The 27,030-nt window shown below is 41.6% G+C and overlaps 1 protein-coding gene across 4 annotated transcripts in view; it reads left to right on the top strand.

Annotated features, from left to right (window-relative positions):
- The window catches only part of hdac9b (histone deacetylase 9b), a 41,951-nt gene extending 15,215 nt beyond the window's left edge, over positions 1-26,736 (top strand). The window contains exons 1-11 of one of the 4 annotated variants that reach the window (XM_084942906.1): positions 5,385-5,913; positions 12,673-12,914; positions 13,241-13,412; positions 14,578-14,701; positions 14,800-14,921; positions 19,191-19,322; positions 19,627-19,742; positions 21,193-21,315; positions 22,081-22,258; positions 22,371-22,585; positions 24,681-26,736. In XM_084942906.1, the coding sequence (XP_084799032.1) occupies positions 5,805-5,913; positions 12,673-12,914; positions 13,241-13,412; positions 14,578-14,701; positions 14,800-14,921; positions 19,191-19,322; positions 19,627-19,742; positions 21,193-21,315; positions 22,081-22,258; positions 22,371-22,585; positions 24,681-25,010 (1,863 nt within the window). In that variant the 5' untranslated portion in view covers positions 5,385-5,804 and the 3' untranslated portion in view covers positions 25,011-26,736. Of the gene's footprint in view, positions 1-5,384; positions 5,914-6,983; positions 7,151-12,672; positions 12,915-13,240; positions 13,415-14,570; positions 14,702-14,799; positions 14,922-19,190; positions 19,323-19,626; positions 19,743-21,192; positions 21,316-22,080; positions 22,259-22,370; positions 22,586-24,680 lie in introns of those variants that run through there. The other 3 variants (XM_084942905.1, XM_084942909.1, XM_084942908.1) reach the window with 3 other exon arrangements.
- Positions 26,737-27,030: the final 294 nt, after the last annotated feature.

Below are 27,030 nucleotides of genomic sequence, written 5' to 3'. Positions count from 1 at the left end.
TTCTCAAAAGCAGTGGCGATAGCAAAAAAAAAAAAATTATGTTATGATATTAAGAATAATATCTCCAAGGCAACTTGGGGGATGATGCTATGATTATCCACTCATAAATGGGCTTGACTAGCAGGATGTGGATTAGAAGGATGCCTCTGAACAGACAACCTTTGTTTTTATTAATCCCTGAGGGATTTTCTAAGGTCAGCTAAGCTTGGCTGTATTCCATCAGAGTCACATGTGTGCACTTGGGCCTTGTGTTTGTGTGATACAGATGCCACATTTGACTTCTGCAGGCTTTTCAGTGATGTAGGTCTGAAAGCCTCTGATGCAATAATTCTACCCAGTATGGTTCCAGGCAAAAAAGTGCCCTTTTATATTTATTAGTTAACGGTGCACTAAAATGCCAGCTGACATTAAGAGTTGTCTTTCAGAAGGTCTAATCAATGCTAAGCCTGTTGATGTAACAATATTCTTAAAGGATCAATGGTTTGTGTTAATATGAGGGATGGTGCTTGGCAAAAGAAACAAAGGAGAACATAAAGCGGGCTTGTCATGAGTACATGTAGGATGGAAGCTGTACAACAACAACATAGTCAATTTGATACAAACAGTGGATCAATGGTTTCCAGCAGAGATGAGCACATTGATCAGTAAAAGTACTGAGAGCAGCCCTCTTTTTCCAGTGTGCCTTTGTGGTACATGTCTATTTTTAGAAAGCCTATGGCAGCAGATGAAGGCATGGCATCAAGGACCTATTCAAAGTTTGAAAGTAAACTGACCTCAATGTCAGCTCACAATAAACGGATGCTTTGAAATTGTGTTTTTGCCTTTTATCGTTCAGTCTGCTCTTACATCTCAGATAGAGGGTTCGCATTTCTCAGACTTTCTTCTTCTCTTTTTTACTTCTCTCTGTTTTCTTACCCTTTCATTACACTTCCATCACAGAAGTACCTTCCAATATATCTAAACTGTGTTCTCATCAAAAAAATGTCCTTATGTCCACATGAGGAGGTAGATGAAGTGGTGGAGGTATACCCTGCAGGATTTTTTGACACTATATAAATATATATATATTGCACATACTTTTATATTATTTATATTATATTTGAGTTAAGAGTTTTGCTTTAGCTTTGTGTTTGGTTAGGTCAAGAAAATAGTTGTGTGGTGATGGATTCCACCCTGTCTAATATATGATTGAATCAATAAACATAAATGCTGATTGCAAAAAAATATGTTTTTCACAAACACAAATGCAGAAGAAGACACGCTTACTTCAAAATCTAGTTGAAAATGCAGTTTAGTTGTCTGGATCGTACAGAGTCTTCACATGAAATGCAAAAACTGCATGTCTGTTTTTGTGTTTGGAGCAGCACTGCCAAACTTTGTCGGCAGTGTTTCAACATTAACTGCCAAACATAACCGCCTTTCAATGCTTTTCATGTTATTCGATCCAACCTGTTAAGTACAACCTATATCACCCTGAAAAGTCCAACAGGAAATTCCACAGGAAGCCAGACAAAATAACCCAATAAAAGCAAGAGCACCCAGAATCATTAGTGGGGAAACATGCTCGCATAACTCACCCAGATGTACAGGCTAATTGGATTTTACCTTCAAATCAGCAGTTGTAGGGCCTTTGTGCTTTTATGAGACTGGCTACAGGGTAAAGGGAAAATGGGCAGTTTTGAAGTGACAAAACTTCAACCCTGGCTTTCAGCTAGGACACTTTCTGAGGTCTGAGTATGCTGCGCTGCTCATGTAGAGACTGGCATGAGTCTATAAATTGATCTAGGATTTCTTCCACAGTTAGCAATGGTGACTCATAAGGGGCTGACGTATGGAGGGTGGTGAAGTAATTGGTGTGGAGAGGTAATTTCCCTCATGTACCAGGGGTGCCCTTGGAGCTGCGTGGTGGCCACTACAGAGAGACGAAGCTCAGGGGAGAGGGTGGTGCCATTTAGGTGCATGGTAACTTATGAGAAGTTGCTGTTATTATGCAACTCCTCTCTGGGGAGGAGCATCCCCCTCTGAATGGAGAAATAAGTACTCGACAATGATAACATCCGCCACAGTCCTCCCAAGGTGACATGATGAAATCTGAACCATTGCAGGCAGAAAGCCAGGGAAATGAATTTTATAGTTTATCGATTAAGATCATGGAAGAGTGCTTGGATATCCACTGTGTAATCAGATTATTTAACAGTAGATGACCCCCGCCACCACCCCCACTGAGCTGCATGGTTGCTTTTGAAGTTCAAATAACAGAGAACAACAAAGCAGACCTGACTCATTCCTTCCCACACGCAGGTCATCCTCTGTTAAGGAGAATAAGACATTTCCTAGCCAGATCAAATTAGAACGAGTGAGCTTCGTCCACCTCCCATGTCTGTTGCAACACTTTACTTCTGCTCCCTTCTTTCTTCACTCTGCCTCCCTGCTGGGTTTCATCATGCACAGTGTGTCACAAGGCATCAGTGCTATAGTGATTATGCCAGAGAACTTCAAGAGGTGATTTGAAGCTGCTACAGTGATTGCAGTAATGTGAGTAGACTCATTTGAAATAAACAAATCACTGGGTTAAGAGCATGTTATTTCAATTTTTTTCACATAGCATGAAAGCTGCACTTTAATTGACAAAGTTAGAGTCAATCTAAAAACGGCAACAGCATAATGGTAATGTGCATATGGGTGCTATATGTTTGTATAGGGTGTTCTTTAAAACAGCTTATAATGGCCGTTCATTTAATTTTGGAAAGCGCTATGAGCCCTTCACTGATCTAGCCCACTTGTTCCCTCATCACTAATAATTCCCCACTCCACATTAGTGCTCTGGTGACAAAACATGCACACACACACACACACACACACACACACACACACACACACACACACACACACACACACACACACACACACACAGAGACACATAGTTTGTGTTTGATGTGAGGGAGGTGACAGACAGTCGAGCCCAGGCACCCGAGAGCAGAGTAGAGTGGCTCTCCAGCAGGGACGCTGACGTTCACACTTAAATGCTTTAATAGGACTAAAGTAGACAAAGGCCGCCAGTGACGCAGTAGGAGCTATAATGGGCTTGCCACATTGCAGGTTTACTGGACCCTGCCTATTGGACAGCTATTTCCAATCCCACAATCCCTCATCAGCCTCAGGAAGCTAGTTATAAATAAAAAGTGTAGGTTAATCTCCGCTAACATGTCCCAGTGAAACGTTTCTGTTTTGTTTTTCTGACATGCACCAGGGCAGGTTGACCTGAACTTTTTTTCAAAAAGATACTGGGAATTAAACATGTGTGTCTGCTCCCTGTAATAGAGCAGAGAGATGTGCTTGTATTTTCTACATTTGTAGAACAACTGAAGCATAAATCTGTGTGTACGTTTTGTCCTTTCTATAAAAAAATGAAGTAAATCAAAAAATAACACTAATCCAGACATGATCTTTAGTCATCCCAATGGCAAAAATATTAAATATAGTATTTTGTTGTGTAATAGTGGAAAACACACACAAACATTGCAAAATGCACAGGGGCCTTTTAATTTTAGGATTTGATGAAGAAATAGAATATAATAAAATAGGACTTTAAAATAGAAATCCCTTTGTCATAATAATTGTCATTCACGTGACAGCTTTACTTCCTCTCTTGATTAATTATGCTTTAGCCTATGACTAAGGCCAGCCTACGGGGTCAGAGCTTGCCCGGTGTGACGGATACTGTGACAGATGGAGCTCTGGGTCTTTAGCCATCCTTACCTTGAACTTGAAGGCTTGTTATCGCTCACATATCCAACATAAATTCCACCATAGTCTGGAGTTTACTTAATCTGTAAGGTATCACTCGCGTTATAAACATTCACTCAATCATTTGTTGATTGTTTTGTGCTGTTGGTATTTCTTTTGTAGAAGCAATTTTCCTTACTATTGTGCAGATTATATGAAGATGTGTTTTTCTTTGAATCTGAGTTCCATTATATGTTTTCTATAAAAAAAATAACCTCCCCAAAAACTGTAAACACTGTTGCTGATGGCTCTGTGTATAAATAATCAAATCAGCCAACATGCTCAAACATTAGCCCCAGAGTTGTGTTTTGTGTCTGGGCTAAGCCTGCAAGCTGTGCATTTCCTTCTTGGCTTCTTGGTTTGTGCTTTGATAAAAAGGATTGAGGGGTTAAATGTTTGTCCAGCTGAAACAACACAGTAAAACTCCTTCTCTGTGTCTCTGTAGCCCAGTCGTCAGAGCTCGGGACCTAAAAATAGCCATGCTGGCTCCACGCCCCTGGCTGGGGGACAGGTCAAATTATGAAGGAAGATGAAAAATTTAAAGGCACAGGCTGCTTGGCCACAAACCCAGCCCTGCATCAGTGGTCAGCTAAAACATGTGACTTGGCTTTTATGGGCTACAGTGGGAATATATAGATCTTTGTCTTGTAATATTAATGAAAAACATCCAAGTATATATAGCAGCTTAGTGCTTGAATTTAGAATTTAGGTTCTATTGATTGTAAATGGGGAGTGTAGTGTTTTGTTTTTTCTTAAATCCACCATTAAACAGTATCAAGAGTGTTTCAAGGGAATGGGATTTGCAATCCTGGAAAAGTGCTCTTGACACAGTTTGAGAGGTTTATGTAATTACGATCATGCTGTTATGGCATCTTACAGTTGGCTTCCTTGGTTAGCTGAAAGCATGCTTCCTGAGTAGCATCACTGCCCTGAATACACACTGAACCCCACACATATACCGAGCTAATGCAGTGAGGTAACACTCCACATGTTAAATCATCTTAAATGAACACTCTTCTGTTCGTTTAAGGTGTCTCGCTTGTCTTAACACGTCCTGTTGCGTTTTTGTCACACATGCAGATTACGCCTGAGAGCACCGGTGTTTGGTTGCATTTGTCGAAATACCCCATCGCAAAAAATTGTTAATACACCATTTCACTGGTTTTGTGATTCATAATAACAGGCAATCGGTTGCTTTGCAAAACGCCTGCTATCAAGTGCACATGTAAAGTTTCTTTCCCTCTCGTGGGTACATCAGAACAAAAATGCATCATTCCATCCATATACCTGAGAGGACAAAATGAAGACATAAATAGAGTGAGTGTGAGAGAGACAGGTTCAACAAATCAGAAAAGAGAGAATAGAGGATTCAAGCCTCCATCTGCAGAGAGGGAGTCAGGAGACATGCCTTCTGGCAGGAGCTGAAGAAGACAGCTGTGTTTGGTGTGGTATTTTTAAACGCATCAATGCTGCTCCAATCCCTGCGCCTCGCCTGACCTATTTTTAGCCAGGGCTGGCCATTGTTCTATTTCTGTCACCTGTGGGCCACGCAGTTGTTGATTCACATGCAAATGAAGCTTGCTCCCTCCCCGGCTTGCATTACTGCCTCTGCGCGGTGCTCAGTACACACTACACGGCTTTCCTAGCAACTCAGCTTTACATTTTTTCTCAGTCTCTGATCAGACACTTTGCTGAAGAGAGAGGAAGAAAAAAATCACACAGAGAGAGAGAGAGAGAGAGAGAGAGGCAAATAGGAAAAGAAGCTGGATTCTTCTCCAAACACTGTGTTAGTGTTTGGAACAGACTAAAGCAGGGCACCCGGGAGAGTACCAGCCCTGCAGAGAGAGTGTATGCTGCTTGTGTTATTGCGCTTCAGTGAGAGTAGTTTCTCAGAGGAGGAGACAGAGGAAGGGAGAGAGTTGCCTGTTGTCGTGGTCTCTCCCCTGGAGTGGCTGAGGGTTGGCTCTTGGTGTCAGGAAACACAACGCTTGCAATGAGACTTGAGTGCTGAGTGGAGTATGCTGCAGACGATTTACGAGGGCGAGTCAAGTTTCTCCATAACAGAAGGGCGTGTTGGACACCAGCAGTTCCCCAACCCGAGCAAGATGCACAACGTGAACAACTCAGGTGATCACACAGCCTGGCGTTTCCACTCCCCTTGAGGAATGCCTTATCCTTCTTTTTCCACCTTCTTTGCATCCCAATCTCTGTCTCCCCTCTGTCTTTAAATCTCTTCCTACTTCCCTGCTGTCTTACATCCACTGTGCCTCTCGTGCACACATTCGCTCTGTCCTTCTCTCTCACTCTCCCGTACTCTCAACTCTTTGCGCTCGCCCGATCTCTCTCTTTCTGTGCGAAAAGAGAACTCAAAGCTTCTCAGCACAGCAGCGTGGTACGACCAGGCACTTCTTCCTGAATCGAGGTATTTAAGCTTGTGATAACATGCGCCGCTTTAAATATTGTGCTTCTCTATTTAGACGCAGAGGACGCTTTGAGTTAAAAAGTGCTCTGCTAAAATGAGAGAATGTGTTAACGCTGTTCCCATGCTCTGCTTGTCTGAAACGAGTCAGTGTGAACATGACAGGGATGCTGTGTTTTTCAAGCTTCCATGTCAGCGTGCACTTTTCAGGGAACAGGAAGAACTGTGATAGAAATACTGAGGGGACATGTGAAAGGTTTCTCTCTCGACTGTTTCTATTTCTGACCTGAGAATTGAATTGAGTACATGACATCAGTATGAGTAAGCTCTATTCTCTGTATTGTCGAAAGATGAGTCACACCTTATTTGCATTGGGTTTTTGTTTTTTTTTCCCTCAAAGCGGCTATTGATAAAATTCAAAACATGTTTGGAGAAATTAGTTTAGAGTTAAAAAAACTCCATTCTTGTTTGGATCACTGGGAAGCATGAGTAATGGTAAAGTCATACCATTGCTTAATTTAATGTGCTATGACCACTGAGTTGTTACTACTTCTGAAATAAGCCCACGATGTGAGGAACAGGATGTTGAATAATTTTAGTTTCATGTACAGTAAGATTTTTTTAAGCATATCCAACAAAAAAAACAAAACACCACCAAAAACCCAGAGTGAAATGTACATTTTAAAAATACCAAAAAGATTCAGGCAAGCAAACTGAAAACACGAAGAGGCAGTGGGGTAAACGTGAAAAGATTTAAAAATAAGTCCCGGGGATGACACAGAGATGACACATTCCACGTCTGTCAATAGAGCAGGTTATTTGACTATCAGGCTACAGGAGAAGAGCTTTCTTCCTTTGACTTTAGCGGCTTACGAGCCAAACAACAGCTATACAGAGCGCCTGAAATCGGGCTCCTTGCTTATTCTGTGGGTCAGCTATTCTTAGGTGAGTTATTTTCAGCTTATGGCATTAGCCTGCTAAGATTAGGCGTCTGTGCGTTATCATTCCATCTCAGCAAGGTCCTGATATAACTATGGTTTGGAACAGATATTTATAGAGGATTCTGTCATTTGTCTGTTTAATTTGTTCTTTCCACTTTACAGCAAATCAGTCCACAGTGAGTAACATTATTTGTCTAAGGAAGCTGCTCAGAGGTGTCTTTCCGGGAGTTTACTGCGTGTTGTGAAAGAGTTGTAGACATAGCAGGTACAGTGCCTTTAGACACGGGGAGAGCTCAATCATTGGCTGTTTAATTTTCATGACACTCTATCTGTGCGGATTCTTGATGACGCGATCCTTGCACTGACTGAATAGGTTTGTTGTGAACTGTTTTCTAAAGAAAACTGCTTGACCTTTTATATGATACTGTACTTGTCTGCCGTTTCAAGCGGATCGGCAAAGAAAGAGGGCTCCGTTGCATTTTTGTTTTGCTCAGTGACAGCACCATCAAAGTTGTGATTAAAACAGACTTCAGATGGGCTCTTGACAAACAGGGAAAAAAAGTAATTAGTTTTCCCTGCATGTAAAATATTAATGGGGACCTTTCAGACAATAACAGTGGCCTACATTTCAAGTCCCCTTGTCCATATCCTTGATCTATTCATCTGTGTTTGAAGTGCTTACTGCAAAAGAGATGGTTCAAAATAATACAAAGAATTTTATTTTGTTTCACTGCATGAAAATGACTCATTATGAGAATGAACTGATTCTGCTTCTAAAATGTTGTAGAAGTGTTATAACAGTTTGATCATCAAAAATTAGAAATACAAGATGCATATTTCTCACTGTTTATCTCGATATTCATGTTGTTTATGCTAATGGATGGTTAGAGGGTTTGCGGTTGTGCAGCGAGCTAAGGTAATTGACTCTTGCTGATTGATTTTTTTGGAATTTAAGTGACTCTAGGATCAGCTGGCCGTGTTACAGAAGGACTTCCCAGTTGTTACTTGTCTTTTGCTGGGCTTTCTACATTGTGCCTGGATAACAGTTTCATATATATGTTGTTTTATAAGACGATTAGATATGACGGTAGGACGGGAGACAACTGGACTCCTGGCTCCTCTCAGTGAGAGGCCTGTGGTGGCTCAGCTCAGTTCTCTTTGTTAGTAGATAGCCTGCAGACCGCAGCTCTGGCTCAGCTGCAAGGACGAGCCTGAGTCTTAAAAATAAAGACCTGTTTCCTGGTTTAGACATGCCAGCTGCTCAAAATAACAAGGCACTTAATGAGAGATCCAGCACCACATTGCAGTCCCAAGCATCAGCTTATTTTTGCCCTCAAACATCTTCTGTATCTGGTTCTATTTATACTGTCAGACAGGGAATTTAGATCAGCAACCCTCTCTGTTTCACACGAAACGTTCACAACATGCGCGGTTAAAGTGCAGTTCATAGTGTTTCATTATTTTGATGCTCAAATGGGCAAATAACTAATAAAATGCAAATTATACATAACGGTCTAGGAGCAGTATCAGCAAAGTGAAGATGGTATCCTTCCTGTTGTGCACACTCCTGTGGTTCAGTGGAAAAACACAACTACAACTGCACTTGTAGTAATGTTTCTGGCCTTGTACGGGTTTTAATTTCATCAAGCAAAAAAAGCAGTTATTGGGAAAACTGGTGGAAGTCGAGTTACATAACAGCAACAACCTCTAATGCTGCATTTATATGAATTTCATACTTTTTATTTGCTGAAAATTTTTTTACGCTAATTTATTGATCTTAACTTTTAGAATCAAAGTGCTAATATTTACAGAATATTAGCACTTGGTTATTTCATTACAGAATTGTAATGAAATAACTGAATGTGTTCTGAATAGACTCCATAGTACATGTTGCACGAGTGCTATTGTTATTTAAACACATCTCTGAAACTAGACTAAGCCCCAGATAAGCCCTAAATAAGCATTTATGTTAATACTTGTTAACTGGTTTACCAACAGACATTTTTGAACAGAAGTGAGTGAACAGAAGCTTTATGTGCCTTTTTTCTTCAGTCTCACACAGTGGCACCAGAATATACCCCCAGGTGCAAACAGCTGGTTAAGAATACCTGCAGTATTTATAGTCAGAAGACACCGTTTACCATATTAATAACTCCATCCTCATTTTAATAGTCAGTTTAGAAGCTCTCAAAAAATGCTAAAGCATTATTTTAGCCTGGAAGTCAAACAAAGCCTGCGTTATTGATTTATTGTGTTAATATTTTGCAGTGTGCATCTTCATATGTCTTTTGGTATCCTCATGTGTAATAGTAGTGTCACTGGTGATGTGTCTCTCTACGATGGGAAGCCTGCTAATGTGGCCTGAGGCAAAAAAAGATAGCCATCCAACATCTCAAATTAAGGCCGTGATTGTCACCCTAACCGCCACCAAGGCTAATGAGAGGCAGATCGGTTATAGAAATAAACACTTTGGAGACACTGGCAGTGCGACGCTGCACTGGGAGTGTGGTCACAGGCCATGAGTCACCCAATCCCCCCTTGGCAGGCCCTCCACAGGGAGGAATTTGGGCACGGGGCAGGGTGCTTGTTGCTCCCTTGTGCTAAAAACAAATTTGGGACCTGTCATTCATAAATCTCATGTTTACCACCGCCTAGAGACACTTCTGTGCGCTTTGTACCAATCAAGACTCATCAAAATTATCCATGATCTCCAGTCAGACCACTGAACCAGAAGTGGAAGGCTCTTCCTTGTGAGTGATCATTTAGAAAAAGGACCTGAAAGTTACATAAATGTGACACTGCTCTTTTATTTTTGCCCATGTTAAATTGAGCAGGCGGCCTCACAACTGTGACAGCCTCTCGCACATTGTCTATATTAAGACCCTGCTCAGAAAAGCACTTATATTTAGACCTAGTTACTGGTGGTTCCGTATTTTTTTGATACAGAAACAGCACATTTCGGTTTGGGTAGTTTCGAGGTGCATTTTATTTAAATGCATCTATATAACTGTAAATTTACAATAGCGGAGACGATATCCAGGGCTGTTCGCGGACGATAATATTGATGATGAGAATTGTTAGTTGCAAATTGTACTTTAAAAAGGTAGATGCTTCAGTGTGGTTGGAACAGTGCCACCCTTGCTTTAGGGCTTTACTTTTTTCCTTTAACATTGTCTTTCCATTCAGCTTTATTCTTGCTAACAGAAACCAGACAAGAATAGAACAGGCACATGAGGCTGTTAAGGTTTCCTCAAGGGCCATCGCATACAGTCCTGGTTATCAAAGGTGCCTTAAGCTTTCATGGTCCTCCTCCTCCTCTCTCCCTTCCTCCCTCCCTCCCCCTTCCCATCATGTTAAACCACTGTCTGAGATTTTGTGATGGAGGCTCAGCTTGACGTGCAGATCAAAGTGGAGATCCTTAATGCCAGTCGCAGTAAGGGTACGGAATGAAATATGAGATTAATTAGGTATCACAGTGGTGAATTCTCTCAGGCAGCAGGTGTTTTTTGTTGCTATATTTAGGTCCATTATGAAAAAGTAGCACTAATGTTGTCTGACTCTCCGAACCCTTCGACGGTTCACAGGGTCACGGCTGCTCCTGGAACAACGTCCGCTACAAAAGAGTCCTTTGTAAAGTGCTTACAAGCCAAGATTAATATTCCCTGTCAGACGGGAAGGGTTTGTTCTACAGGTGCCTGTTCTCCGCGCCTGCCGAGCTGTTGCCCTCTTCTGTCTTTTGATTGGAGCTGTTTTTAGAACACAGAGAGGAAATATACAGCACGGGAGTCCCCTCAAGCTGCCTTCACTTTTTTGAAAATGTTTTAAGACAACTTATCACCTAACCAACGATTCTCTCCCAAATATGCGTGTGTGTATTTGTGTGTGTGAGAGTGTTTGTGTTGGTGGGTTTTGTAATGCTTTCTCTCTGTCTCTCGCTCTCTCTCTCTCTAGTGGGGACTCCTTTCTTATATAAGAGGCAAAAAGCTGATATAATAGTCAACATGTCACATTGCCAATGTAGGCAGAAGATGACATGCAGTGAGACTCGATCACTGCAGAATGGGGAGACGTAATTACGTCGCCAGCGTTGCCATGGCAGCGGCAAGTTACGGTGGTGGATACTAGGGTGTGGGGTTTGTCACAGACCAGGATTGCGCCACTTGCTTTTATGTTTCTATTTATAATCATCACCGCCGCATACACATGGAATGGTGGCAATGAAAAACAGGCTACACGGCAAAACAAATGGACGCCAGTGAGCTTCACAGCATCAGTGAACGGGGTGGGGGTGGAGGGTGGGGGTTTCTGCTTCCTAACTGTTGGCTACTGGCTCTTTTTTTGGCAGGTTTAAACCTTTTTTTTGTGGCATTTTAGTGTAAAAAGTATTATTGCGTAACAGAACCCAACGAAAGATTATTATTATATGAAGTGTCAGTTTTCTCTCAGCTTTCAAAGAACAGGTGGTGTGGTATTTGTTCTCTCAGTTGTGACCCTCGAGAAGATTAAGGCAATGAATGCACTCAATAACTCTCCCCTCCAGCTCCACTGGAATTTTAAGTAGCTTTGAATATTTCTCTGGTTTAAAAATGGAAGCGGCATTATACAGTCTGGACAATGCGTATCTTCCCTTGAATGTCACACCATGATCAGCATGACTAACATGTCTACTTTTCTAGCGATTGGACATTTTTATTTTATTCACTGGCCAAATGTACACACCAATACCTTTTATAATACCTAAAGCTGGTTCAGAGATGTGATTCTTCAGAAAAAAAATGTTACTTAAACTGGATAGAGTAGTGTGGATTAAAGCAAAGGCAAAGCAATAAGGAAAATATTGTACAATCACTAAACATCCTCTATGGAGAAGAGAGATGAAGTAGCCCTGTCTCCTATGTTCTTAACCAGCAATCGATTTTCTCTGTGGAACAGGCTATATATAGAGCTTGGAGACCAAAGGGATGCCCTCTCACTTTGTATCTGGCAATTACTTATAATAGAGGCAGCTCTTACCAATGCGCACATTGCAGCATCTGCACTCGAGAACAGAAAAAGAGAAATCACAGAAGCATGGATCTGCAAACTTACAGATTCCCAATCTACTTCACCTTAAATTATTTATGTTAAAAAGGGATATCTGCCTGACAGAATCCCTTTATTTATTTATCAACTGGGAAGACAGGGCTTATATAAATACTCTACATAACTACTTAAATATTTTGTGCCAAATGTCCATATGCAGCTACTCCCAGTAGACTCTGCGCTGACGGATGTGATCCCGTGTTTGTTTATAGAAACTATTATAATTGCAGGTTTCTGAGGATCATGGGATAGAACGATTTGCTTTTCCTTTCCGAACCTTGTCTTTCTCTCCTCTTTAGTCTTCACTTTGATCTGCTTCTGTCATCTGTAACTTTTAAGATTCCTTATAGATTGCACAAAGCCTCCTCTGATTCCGACTTGAGTTGTTGAGGGTACAACTAGGACTGACAAATCTCTTTTTGCTCTGCCGTTTCTGTGCCACAGTGGATATTAAACCAGACGTGCCATTGGCTGTGGAGCCCTTGTCTCCTTTGGACCTCCGCACAGATCTGAGGATGCTGGGGCCAGGCTCGGACCCAGGACTGTGGGAGAGGCAGCTGCAGCAGGAGCTGCTCCTCATTCAGAAACAGCAGCAAATCCAGAAGCAGCTGCTAATCAGCGAGTTCCAGAAGCAGCATGAAAAGTTGACCCGTCAGCACCAGGCTCAGCTCCAGGAGCACCTCAAGGTTAGAACAGTTGTACGGAGACACAGCACAGCACAGCACAACACAACACAAAACAACACAAAACAGCATGACATATAGCAGATCACTAGAAAACTGTACAACTAAGGAAAACATCAAAAAAAGTGCAGAAAAGGGGAAACAACTCAGCGCAGCAGGGCAAAGTGTTGAGCAATACATTAGCTCAGCATGACTTTTGTTTTTTACCGTCAAACACAAAGTTAGCCATCACTGCAAAATAGAAAGTGCAAAATTTAGCCAAAGCCACTGTGATTTATTTAAAAAAAAGTGCTGTGTTCATGCTGATGTGATGCCTACATGCTTCCCAGCTTCAGCAGGAGCTCCAGGCCATGAAACAACAGCAGGAACTTGCAGAGAAGGAGCGCCGTTTGGAGCAGCAGCAGCAGCAGCAGAGCCAGCAGGAGAAGGAGCAGGAGAAGCATCGACGAGAACACCACATTTCCAGCCTGAGCCTCAGGGGCAAGGAACGCTCCAGAGAGAGTAAGAGCTCGACACCGTCACCGTTACCAATAGTTTTTTAATATATTTTTTAAAGGACACAGATGAAAGCAAGCATGGGGCCACACGTTTTAACCCATTAATCCTTTTTTTAACACATCACATTAGCTGAACGGCTGAAGCACAATATGCATACAACAGCTGGATAGGAAAGCTTTACTGTAGCTTGGTGTTACACTCGTTAAAATATTCCCTTTGGACCAAGAACCTCTTCTGTCACCACTATTATAAAACTTTTATAAATGTGGAAAGCATCACCTTTGTAGGCATCATGAACCTAAATATTTATTGTAATAAACACTTTCACAAAATCTTTTCTAATATCTGCTGTTATAACTAATTGATTTACTATACAAAACAATAAAGATAAGTTAATATAAACACATTTTACCTCTTAATCTTAGTCAGGCAGATGCTTTGGATATTTCTGTGCTTAGGTTGGTGATAATCAGTTCTCAGTCATATTAGATGTGATACAAAAGATAAATAAATACAAAATCATGGAAAGTATAATTTTCAGACTGCACAGGTGAGCCCTCTGGCTATTGCTTTTCTCAGTATTTGCTCAAACTGTTGGATGACGTCTGGCAACAAGGTAAACCACGCAGCTCAAATGTGCTTTAAACATCAGATAAAACGAAACAATAAAACAATAAAGCAATGATGGCAGCGATACTTAACCAGTGAATGACATAAAGTTGGCAGGTGACATTTAAGCTTAGTGTTTAGGGGAAAATGTCTTTGAACAGCACAATGAAAATCGAGCCGGATATAGTATTTCATTTCTGTTTTTACCTTATAGCTAATAATAGATGAGATTTATGACTTTGTCAGGGCAAAGTTGAAACTGTACCCTGCAACTGTAACCACCTGATTTGAAAGAACATCTCTGTGCAGGATCACTCTAGCAGGACTAATATAGTGTTCTTAGACCACTAGGGGGAGATCTTCCTACATAATTTTGTTGGAGAGTCTAGTAAATATATTCAAAAAGGATTATAGAGAAGAGGGCAGATCTGAATCTCAGTTTTATGGTGAATGTGATATAGAAACAGATATCTGAAAGCAACAAGTATGGAATTATATGTTGTTAATCATAGCCCTAGGTTAACCCCAATCCCCTCCGTTCTGTGTGTTGGTCTCACAGGTGCAGTGGCTAGTACGGAAGTGAAGCAGAAACTCCAAGAGTTTCTGTTGAGCAAATCAGCTAAAGACTCTGCTAGCAATGGAGCTAATCATTCTTTCATTCAGCACCCAAAGCTCTGGTATACGTAAGTGCTTTCCATTGATTTAGAGCCCGATAAAATGCCATGTTTGGGTCACACAGAAACATATATTACAGCTATTTGATTTATTCTTGTATTAACAGGTCCTCTCACCACACATCACTGGACCAAAGCTCTCCACCTCTGGGCGGCACATCGCCCACTTGCCAGTATACTCTGCCATCGCCCGTAGAGAGCAAGGACGACTTCCCCTTGAGGAAGACAGGTTTGCTAATTTGCAAATGCAAACACCACTGAAATAGAAATGCAAATACATATGAATACTGTACATACATAAATATACAGCCATCTAATTTAACTATTTCAGTGTGTTTTCTTCTGCTAGTCATTTTATTACTTTCTAAAGATTAGGCTCATTGCGCCCACCCCCGTGTTTCCTCCAGGGCTCAACACAAAACATGCGAAAGTTAACTTGTTTTTTTCTTTTTTTGTCTTCCTGATTCTTTTTTTGGAACATTTTAAAACATGATAGACAATTTTCACATGTTTTTCTTTCACAAGCATAGATCTGCTGTTTTTTGTACTAATATTAGCTTGCCAATATTAGCTTAACAAGGCCCACATTTATCCCTATGTTTTAATAATAAACCCAGTTCAAAGGCCTCTCTGAAGCTGATTAGCGGTAAATGAAAGAATTATGGCAGATTAATTTCTCCTGACTTACGGGCTTTAAAAACTATTTTGAAAAAACACAGGTTGTCACTAAAAAGCAGCTCAGGTTTGTTGGTTTATAATTTGAGGAGTTCCTGCTGCTCTCGCTTTGCAAAAGCATAAAAGCTTGCCAAGTTAAAAGCTTCATAATTTGGCAATGAGGTCATCAAATTATATTGTTTTCTTTTCCCTTCTGTGTCTCTTTTAATTACACTGGAAAACAGTTCTACTTGTTGAGTTATTTAACTACAGGCCTGTCATGTTGTGCGTGTACACAATTTGGAGATCAGGAAGAAGAATTATACCTTATAAAATAAAGCCAGTTCATGTCGAGAGCAAATATTAGAAAGATAAATGAAAGCTGTGTGAAATTTTATTTATATTGCATCTTGATCTCTGTGTGCGTTACCGTTTTGTGAAGAGGAGGAGGAATATCTCCTCTAAATATCTATTTACACTTTTGAGACATACCTTTAGACAAAGACACGATGTAAGGGGTGCAACAAGTGGAAAATCATTTATCTAACACAACAGAGAGACTGTTTATGGCATTGTTTGCATTTCAGTGCGAGTACAGAAAGGCCCATTTAAACAAATAAAAGGGGGAAGGATAACAGTTCGTTCTCCCCGCTTCTCAGACACATTCGTTCATCCATTTATGGCTCAGTCGCTTGCACTGATAAATCTACTTCTAACCCTCTAACCCTTTGGATTCCTGGATCTATATGTGGTCATTTCCTGCTCAGGCCTTCCTCCCCCACTTCCTGCCTGTCTTCATTAAAGCCCTCTGAGAGCTTGGCACGCGAGGGGGATGCACAAAGGTAGTGTTGTTCCCCGAACCACCGGCTGTCACTGATAGCTGATTGGCAGGTGTTGCCGTCTTAGAACTGGCACTGGCAGGATGAACCTCGACAGGACTGTTTGTTTAAGCAAAGATAGCTCTCTCAAAACAAAGTGGAGAAGACTCGAGTGCGCCGCGTTAGACTCCCCGCTGCTTCAGTCGGCCAGGCGGCTCAGCATCCTCTTTTACTCTTTGACTCTGAGGTTAACGATGAGGTTTGCGATGCATGTGCAGCGTTTATTTCACAAGCTCATAACTTGGTGATCAGTAGCTGTCTTTTCTCATATTCAAGTAAGCTTTTTGCATTTAATTCCTCACCCTTAAAAAAGGGAACCAAGTGCTTACCCTAAACAAATGTTGTGTTTTTTAGGAAAACCTTGAAACCAATTGAAATTTAGTAAATGAGTAACAGTGAACAAGTGCAAACCTGTTAGATTATTAGTCTCTAATTATGACTTCTGCTATTAGGTGCCCTGATAATAGTTGGTAAATCTTGCCTAAAAGTAAACAATAGTGTTAGTGTCATTGTCGCTATTTTACTCACTCAAGTAGTTTAAAGAATTTTACATGATTAACTTGTTTACTCGGTATATATCCTCTTTGTTTCAATTCCTGGTACTGCAACAGGCCGAGGGCACGCGATAGTCTGTGGCAAGAATAGTTGCAGCTTAGCAGTAAGAAGTGCAACACCCTCCCTAGTCTTGACCCAGTTACTAAATGTGTGCATTCAGCAGGTGCAGGAAAGATTTTCAAAAATAATCCTGCAAAGGTAAAACTGTAAAAAGCCCAAAGTAAAACAAAGTGAGGTTTGTGTGGAGCCTCTCTGTGCTAAGAATATAATCGGATTTTTGTATCTGAATGATTTATTAAAAGAAATTAAGGTGCTGATCCTAAAAGATTGAATGTCTAAGGTGAAAAGGAATGCACCTTTGGCCAAAAAAAATGTTTCTGAAATAATGAGCACTATTATTTTTTTTCTGTTCAGCATTAATTAAAACAAGGATGCCCAAAACAATGCATAGCTGGCCTCCTTATGTAGAGAACACACACCTTAGCTTTCCACTCAGCCATCTGCCCAGGTCCAATCTCTAATGGGTACAAGTGCTCACAGTGACAGCAGAGCTAAAGTTCTGATTAAGTGGCGATAACGTAAGGAGATTGATTTACGACCGCACAGTAATGTTGTCATTAACTGAGACGTCGGAACAGAAGTGACCCAGGTGCTCAGAGTTTATGCTTTTCCGCTGCCATCATTGCCTCCTGTTGCACTGCGTATCGGGGCTTTTTTTTCCCATAGAGACCAGTGAGAAAGTGTTTGTTCACAAGCTGCTGTCTGGCGTTCCCGTGGCGACCAATTGGGATGCGTAGCTTGGTGGCAGCAGCGTGTAAAAATAGAAAGCAATCAAGGCAGCAGGGCGTGAAGCAAATTCATAAGACTCCCAACAGCGTTTTCTCTCCATTTATCTCTCCTGCCTCCTTTCTTCCTCCCTCGCTCTCTTTCATTCTACCTCACACCCACAGGATTAGAGGTCTGTGCCACGTATTAGGGAAGAGGGTTTTGCTGCTTTTGACAAAAGCCAGAAATAGCAGCATTTGGCCCACTCTCCTAGCTTTGCCCCCATCACTTCTCCCTCTCCTCCTCCCCGCAGTGTTCCCTATGTAAAGTATAGCTGTATATTGTACATGGCGGAAGGCCTGTTTAATTATTGATCAGCTAAATAATTGAAACAGGTTGGCTATTGTGTAACAAAGGGTTTACATAACTTTAGCACAGCTTTGTGCTCTGGCTTTCAGTCAAAAAATCAGCTTATCCATTCTGCTTATTTATTTATGTGTGAAGGTAGCTGCGGTTTTTCATTCCTAAAAGGTTGACGGGAAGTCTTTGCAAGACATAACTAACAGAGTCACGGTTCAGTGGTCGTAAAAGTGTTGCATCCATATAAGTGATGGTTACATGATTCAAAATGAATTCCTTTCTATGATTCAGCCTCCAGTCCTTGTTTATCTCTTTCTTCGTCAAATGCGTCAAAGATATAGTTCTTCCAACAACCTTAATGATCATGTCATCAGTACTTATTTAAAGGGTCTATTTGTTTTTTGCTTCCCATTCTTAACATTTACCTCCAGTCTGTTTATCTATAGGCATTGATTTGCATGGCAAAAATTTATTCTCAGTTGCCAATTTTTGTCAAAAATTTGTAGAAAAAGTCATCTCGGGTATCTTACAAAAGTTTGGTGATTATATTGAAGCATTATTAGAATAGCAGTCTTGGACCAGACCATTTCTGCTGAGTAAATTTGACCCACTTAAAAAGTGTTCAAATAAAATAAAATGAGCCAAAACGTCAACATTTGATCAACATATTTAATCCATAATAAAGAAAAGTGGGAAAGTCTGAAAACATTGTCTGTCATGAAGGATACTGGTGGTCAGCGCCGAGGGGGAAGTGCATTAATAATAAGTCTGGATCACTTGAGGCCAGGCTGTGTGTGAGTGAGGCTTTTTGGTAATGTGCTCTGATTGTGTATTTGGGTATCTCTGGTTCGCATTAGGAAGAGGAGAGTGTGGGGAGAGCCTCAAACATCTGCCATGTTTTTGTGTTAGTTTAACTGTTGCTACTGTATCAGACTGTGGTCACCAGGGCGGCAGGTAGCGGACTATTTCACTTAGAGCCTGTGTGTTGCTCAACCTAATTTAGTCCAGATGAGGTGGAAATGGGCCCAATCCTGACTCATTTAATTTATCTGAAACCTGCTTGGAAATTCTACGAAACTGAAGTTGTAACATGTCAGGGCATGACAACAATGCTTTTTTTTGGACATTTTTATATTTTGTTTTATGTTAGTCTTGTTATTTATTCTTTCATTGATACATTCCATTACTGAGGCTGTATAAACACATCCTGTTTGAATACACCCACATGATAGCATAACTTATCTCCATACGATCCAGACTTACTGAAAAATGTCTTTTATTTTTAGCCTCCGAGCCCAACCTAAAGGTACGATCCAGACTGAAGCAGAAGGTGGCGGAGAGGAGAAGCAGCCCCATGCTAAAGAGGAGAGATGGAAACATCATGACTCCTTACAAAAAGAGGGCTTTGGAGCTAATGGGTGTGTAACATAACCGACTACGTGTTGAATTCCTTTTTTTCTGTTACGTGTGCAGACAATCTTCAATAGCTTATTATCAGTTCTTAAAATATTATCTAAAAGCAACACAAGCATGTATTGTAGTATTATAATTACATGATGGCTATTGCACTTTGATGTAAAAAAATACCATTGTAATCAGGCAGCTGTGATCATACGCATTAAGCTGTCGTGAGGCTTACAGCTGTTTTGCTAAGCCTCAGTGCATGTGTTGTGTGCAGAGTGTGAGCACGCATACTGCGTCTAACTCCTTGATGTTTTGTAGATTCTACGCCCACTAACAGTGCCCCTGGCTCTGGCCCCAGCTCTCCCATAGGGGCTTCAAGTGCCTTGGGGGCTGAAAATGGACCCTCCTCTCTGCCTACTACCACAAAAACGGAGGTATGTTTATAAATCATACGCACTGCAACTGTTGTGCCAAAAAAATAAAGCAGCAGGGTCTAAATTCTTAAGCTTTTCTGCAGGCATATCATTTGAATAGCAAAAAATAATCATTTAAAGTCAGGGCACTAAACGGCTCTCTGCCCTTCTGCTTGCAGCTATAAAAACAGCCAGTTGTCCCTCCGTCTGTTACACTTCAGTGAAAATGGCTCCCTACACTGACATTACATGGGCACAGCTCGACCCACATGCTGATTGCCCATGTTTTCTTTTATAAAGATGGCACTATGTAGGAAAATAAATTTAGCCCGTCTTAAAATGCTAAGTGTAAAAGCAGAAATTTACATATTTTTTCTATCAAACTTTTTTTTTCTTTCCAGATGTACTTTAGAATTAGTTTTATGCTTTGCAAAGTAAGAAAATCTGTAGTTTGACTGCAAGGCTGCTGTTGGCTTGTCATTGTGTTCCTGTCACCAGCCTGGCTGCATTCCTATACTGACTTGTTCTGAGGCGTTTCCCAATAGATTCATGGCTGAGTTACTGACCAGAGCTCCCCTCAGATTGAGTTCACAAAGCAGGCCATTATAAAGTGTGGCAGATATGACACATCTCTGAACAATCTTAACAGAGCAGCTGTGTTTTGCTTAACCATCACTGTTTACTCTCCCTGGGACCTCCAGTGACACAGAGAAGGGAGAGACGCCCTGACATCGGGCTGAAGGTTGGGGCTTAGGGAGACAGTCAAACTGTGGATTTTAATTGATATCCCAGGCACTGGTAGCCAAAGACACCCAGATGCTAACAACATAAACACACAGGACTGCTATTGTATCGGCCCTAGCCGGGGCTCTCATGCGAGACACCGGTGGACTGCGGGGCTGCTCATGGACCTCATGCCTGTTGCAAAAGCAAGGCGTGTTTGTGCACCGTTACATTAGGTATCCTTTTTCAGAGGGAACAGGTCCCTCGGGTCAAATATGGGCCGGATATCCACATACAGGTCACTGAGTACTGGTAGGGGTTGGAAGGATAAACATGGCTGTTCCAAAACCACATGCTGGTCCACTGCTCAGCTGGGTACAGGAAGTATGCCCCATTGCTGATGTTCTCAGAGAGAGTAGCTTGAGGGTGGGGACTGGGGAGTAGGAACAGGCAGAGGGCTGGCTAGGGACTGAAGAGCTGAGGATAAAACGGTAGATTTAGAGGTTTGCATTGCTTTATAATAGCATACCATCCTCAATGGTGCCATTATTTTCCTAAACGCCAAACATTAAAACTCATACCTCTTTGTTTGCGGTGAGGAGGGCTGTTATTTATCATAGGTCATTATGGTCATGGCTGTGCTCATGTTGGCTTGTGAAACTGTGCTCAGCTGGATTCCTAAATCTGCAACCTCCTGTTAAATTTTGTCTCTTTCTCTCTCTTGCTTTATTCCACATGTTTGATGTAGAGATGGCCTTCCCAGCCAAGACTGTTCCGACCAGAGGGCTCTGTCCCCATGCTGAGCTTATACACATCTCCCTCTTTACCCAACATCTCCTTGGGGCTTTCTACTGCATCTTCGCCAATTAGTGTGAGTACCACTTTTGCACACTTACTCGTACAAGAAATCTTTCTGCATACACCAGTGTAGCCATTTAGTCAGCGTCAGCGTTTCAACTCGCTCTGTAGGTTGTAAAACCTGCCATCAGCGACTGTCTGGGTGCACAGGTCACTGACCTGCGGCCCCAAATGATTTTATCGACCTTAGATAAATATTGTTCTGGGTCAGGCGTGCTCTTATCCTCCCCTGTTACCTCATTTATCACAGCTTTTAAAAAAGTCCAAGTCCACTCAAGTGCAGCTCCTGATAGCACAACACGTGATATATCATCTTTTAGTTCTCCGGCACATTCCACAGCGGTCTGTGCATCAGCTTCTTCTAACCATCAATGGTCCGATTTCACCCTTAGCTTTATAGTTCATATAAGCAAAAAGAGCAATTTTCTTTCATTAAAAAAAAGCTATTATTGAAGTAGACGTGTTAAAGAAATGGTCTTAATAATAACATATACTTCATTGATCCCCGTGGGGAAATTACTCTCTCTGCATTTGACCCATTCACTCAGTGAAGCAGTGGGCAGCCAATAAGCAGGCGCACCAGGGAGCAGTGTGTAGGGACGGTACCTTGCTCAGAGGTACCTCAGGGTAGTCGTTCAGTGGATTAGAACCCCCGACCTTCCGATCATGGCGGCGGCCACTCTACCTACTGAGCTATCCCTGCCCCTAACTCACAGTTTTAGAGATTCACTTCGGTTTCCCTAAGATTTACAACTTTTTATCTTTACTCTTCTATCAGGCTGCTATGGGGTTGAAAGACAGATCAACAGAAATCAAGCACGGGCTGCCCGGGCACCTGCTGGGCCCTGTGCCCCTTCAGACAGGCCTGGAGTCTAAGGTGAGCCCCAGCCACCAGGCTCTCCTCCAACACCTCCTCCAGAAGGAGCAAATGAGGCAGCAGAAGATACTCTCCTCTGGTAAGATTGTGCCAAGTATATTATTTTACACATTGTACAACTTTATTACGTCATTTATATGTCATGAATTTGGGAGAAACTTAATAAGAGATTTTGTTTTTCTTTTGACAAGGCCAAGGCTCCATGTCATCACACTCTCAGTCCCCCCTGGCCATGAAGGATCGTCCCTCCAGCACTCGGCCAAAACTACCAAAACACCGGCCCTTGAACAGAACCCAGTCAGCACCGCTGCCTCAGAACACACTGGCTCAACTTGTCATCCAGCAGCAACACCAGCACTTCCTGGAGAAACAGAAACAATACCAGCAGCAGGTCCATATAAATAAGGTACAGTGCTAGTCATCAATATTAATGCGCACGGGAGGATTTTGACTTTCAAATATCTTTTCACAGCATTTTGTATTCCTGTTTGGGCCTCACAGGGTCTTGTTTTACTGCAGGGAGTCTGATTTAATCATTTTGAGCACACAAATGCTCCTCTATTTTTAGCCTTTTGTAAAAGCATCCGTGGCTGCTCAAGTTTACTGACCTGGGCCGTTGCCTGTTCTTCCCTGAAGTCCTTGTGTTATTTCTGCAAGGCCAGGACCTTTTGCCTGACTTCAAATGGGGAAGAAATCCTTCCCCTGCACTAATTTTGTTATCATAACTTAAGGCATCAGTGCTGTTCACATGCTAACTCTGTGAAATTCAATTCATCTTAGATCAAATGAAGAAAAAAAAAGTGCCCAGAATGCATTTTGTTCCTTTGTGGCAATATTTGTGTTTCTGCGAGCTGGCCGAGGCGACCTCCCAATACACTGAGTCTAATTATGCTGCTGAAGGACGTGTGCGAGGTGGCAGACACTGTGAAAGGCTGCATTGTGTGAGCTCTCATACTGATGTGTCCCAACACTCAGCCCTGCTAGAGCCATGGGAACCATAGAACAGCTTAAACCTTGAAATAATAAAAAGCACAAAGCTCCACAAGCTGGATTTTGGTGGTGCAGTACAGACGCACAACTTTAACAGTTTTTGTAACAAAACACGTGCCTGAAAGCCAAAAATTTGTTTTAAAATCATAGTATCATCTTATTAAGTATTCTGTGAATCTGATTCTATTGGGAGGTTTGGAAGAATAGGGACATATTGTGTAGAAACACGTGAACAGGTTTGGCTCTGATCACTCAGGCCAATGAGATCGCAAATAAAGCCTCTTTAAGTGGAGGTTATAAATGGCCTCTAATCAGGGATGAGCCCTCAGTGTTTATTGAGAGGGATCTCTGAAACATTGCCCTAATTAATTTCCTAGCAGAGGCTTGTCTACAGCTGCTTTGAAACGTCCTTTAGTGCCAGCAACAGTAGGGGGCACTAATGGAAATTTAGAAGCGCTTAGGGATCTTAGGAAGGGGCATGAACTCTGATTACTAGTGCCAAGCTAAGGAGGCTAATTCCTGTAGCTGAAAGGGTATTTATATACGGATTCTGTAGGCTGTAATGTTATTTGTTACCAGCCATTTAGAGGGAAACACTTTCCTGTCTGTTTCTGGAGCCCCCCTGTGGTCAAATAATCATATTATGGCACTGTTAGCTGCCATTGAGCAAAGCCCCAAGACACAAGTATGGAGAATTGTAGCTGCGATTGGTGAAAGAACATTTGTAATGGGAGTATGAAAAAGAAGAAGAAGTGCTATGCTAAATAAATAATCCAGGTTGAGAGTGTAATATGATGTGCTCACAGATGCCAGTAGAGAGGATGCTGCAGGGAGAATGTTATCTTATGTTTTCACTTCTCCCTGCAGCAGAACTGTGCAGAATATAAACTATTTTTTTTAAAGAATAAAACATGATTTGCAGTTGGCAAGACCTTTTTACGTGTTAGTCTTTATTTTATAATGCAACTAAGTGACACCAATCCACTTTAATGGTCCAGTCACTGCTACAGAATATTTATTTATGCACATAAAAGACAGGAATAATGGCTAATTTACCCGCAACCCTCCTAAATGCATCAGTCAGAAACATTTCATTCATAGGTGGCCTTACCTTAAACAGATATCGGTGTTTGATTGCGCTTGTCAAAAGAAATACAGAATTTAGTTTTCTATTATTCCAAATAATGTACATATCAGGGTCCTTTCCAGCTCTAAAGTGTTTCTTTTTTGATCCAGTGTAAGAAAAACATATTTTTGTTGCAATACATGATGTAGAACCATGAAATACTTGAAAGACATTGTGTGTTTTATTTTAGTTTTTGTAGTTTTAGAATTGGGAATGACGTAGTTACAGGGACTGTGAAGAGTTTGCTTTATTTGATTACCAAATAATGACTAAGCCAGAAACCTCAAGTTCGAGTTATTTTTGCTTTTCTCTCATTGAAGATTGATTTTTGGCGACCGTTGACTGTGGGATAGCACCGTTAATATTAAGGCAATATGTTTTGCAGCTGTTGTCCAAGTCCATTGAGCAGTTACGTCAGCCCAGCGCACACCTGCAGGAATCGGAGGAAGAGCAGGAGGAGCAGCACAGAGAGGAAGTAGAGGGCATGCAGGAGGACAGGCTGCCCCCTGGAGGTGTTATCCGGAAGCACACGCTCAGCAGTAGCAGCAGCGGCTCGAGCAGCGAGCTCCCAGACACTCACTACGGGGTCATCAAGGTCAAAGAGGAGCCAGCTGATAGTGAGGATGAGGCTCTGACCAATCAGAGCTTAGAGTCAGAGCAGAGCACCTATCTCCACCAGGTCAAAGGGAGACTGGTGATAAGAGCCATGATCTGAGAGGGGAAGAGGATGAGATCACACACTTGCAACATTCGCAAATAAAGAAGTCTTTAAAAAGATGCACATCTGCAGACAACACATGCACACATACATACGCACACACACGCACGTGCACACAGCAGCTATTGCACAGTAGGCCAGCTCTCCTTGTCATGACATATGACCCCTTTTCACTCAGCTGCAGCCTCACTCGTCCTACACTCTTAAAACTCTCCATTTGTGATTTTTTTGTGCAGTGATCTCTGTAAAATATGTACGTTTCACTTGTGTAAATATGGAAAAAAAAAAAAAAAATTTAGACCGTTGTTTTTAAGAGCTGCTTTGGTCTTTTCGAGTCTGCTCAGCCGGCAAAACGTTGTGTGTACATATCCTGTGGATTCGGCATCAAAAATGATTTCTAGAGGGAAGTTTGAGCAGGTGTACAGCTTTAAAGAGCCACCTTTTGTTCCCATTGTGTATTTTTTGTTGTTTTTTTTTTGTTGTTTTTTGGATAAAATATTTGAATTCTCTGCTATCCACTCCATCATCGTGTAAGTCAGTAAGTCCTCACAGTACATACCGCATTGTTCTCGAAAATCTGTGATGATGTTCCATGTTAAATGGTCTCAGACCTGAAATAATAAACATCTGTCTTAGAAAGAATGTACACTTAAATCCTAAGGAGGACGCTCCCTTGGGTTGGCTTTTGTGCTGGGAGTGATATTGCCACTGCTCACATTGCAATTTGAAGGATAAAGCACTGTAGCCCTTATTGGGTGTGCAGACACATCCCGAGTCTCCATGTCTCTTACTCTCTTAGCAGTCCCAGAGCCGGGGTTCTGTGTTAAGCTGAGCTCTCCTCCCTCCGTCTCTCCTCTGGGTCCAAATCAAAGCTCGGCCCAGTTCCTGCCCAGCTTTCAGCAGAGGAGTCAGACAGAGAGAACGAGAGAGAGAGAGGGCCGGGCAGGAAATGCCTTCTAGAAGCCAGGAGTTGGAGTGATTCATGTGTGCAGGAATGTTGAGAGAGGAGGACCTAGGGTTGGAGGAGTCCAAGGGGCCAGGCTTAAGAATTGATTTACTGTCAAAGCGAATTACAAAGTGAGTGGGGATATGGTTAAGGGAGTCCTTTTTAAAGGGAATCGCTTCCTCTGTATTCCCCTGTGGCATGCTTACCTCAACATGCAGGTTTGATGTTACTTCAATAAAAAAAAAAAATCTAATTAAAAAAAAAACAAAACAAAAAAACTGGACGGGACCTCGCTTCTCCGTTATTTTTTGTGAACCCATTTCCCCCGAAGTGCCCATTGCGACATGTATAGTCTGTCTTAAGGTGATCAATCAGTTGTATTGCATAGCTGTGAACCTTCCTGTTTCATTTATACTGTCGGCTAAATGTTAAAAAAAAAACAAAAAAAACAAACATGAATAAAAACTAAAAGAGGTAGTATAAGGTTCTGTGTTTGGATTCATGTGAAATCAAAACTGTCTGTCTTATACTGTACATTCAGATTGTCCAGTTTTAATGTTTTTAGTGTAAGTAAACACAATCAGAACAATGTGAGTCTTGTTCTCTTGCTCCTTTGATTTGGTTGTAATGAGAACTCCTTTGCTGCCAGTGGGTTTGGAGGTGGGGAGGTGCGGGGGTCCTGTGGTCTGTTCATAGCAGTTTGCATTTCTTCTCTTTGTTGCCTTGCGTGATAAACCTTTCTTTTTTAAAAAAAAAATAAAGTTAATTTACCTCTGACTTTTTTGTATTTTTTCTGATTATGAAGTGAAAGTAGAACACATCATAAAAAAAGCCCCCAAAGCATATCCACAAACACTTAAGGTTTTTAATCATTTTGAAATTAACATCACAAACAGGTTTCCTAAATCATTAGCCAAGCTTGCTTTTCCCACACTACGGTCGTATTGCCCAGCCTTATATTGCAAGGAGATCTACTTTTTAAAGGGAGCTTAAGGGACTTTAAAAACATTTCTTTGATGTGAGCAAGCGAGGCTTCTTGTTGCGGTATTAGAACAGTCAAGATAAGGTGAG

The sequence above is a fragment of the Perissodus microlepis genome, chromosome 11 (assembly GCF_051167445.1).
Source record: "Perissodus microlepis isolate ML-2025 ecotype Zambia chromosome 11, ASM5116744v1, whole genome shotgun sequence".
NCBI lineage: Eukaryota > Metazoa > Chordata > Actinopteri > Cichliformes > Cichlidae > Perissodus > Perissodus microlepis.
Note: the sequence above shows the minus strand (reverse complement) of the source record. Positions and strands in the feature narration are given on the sequence as shown.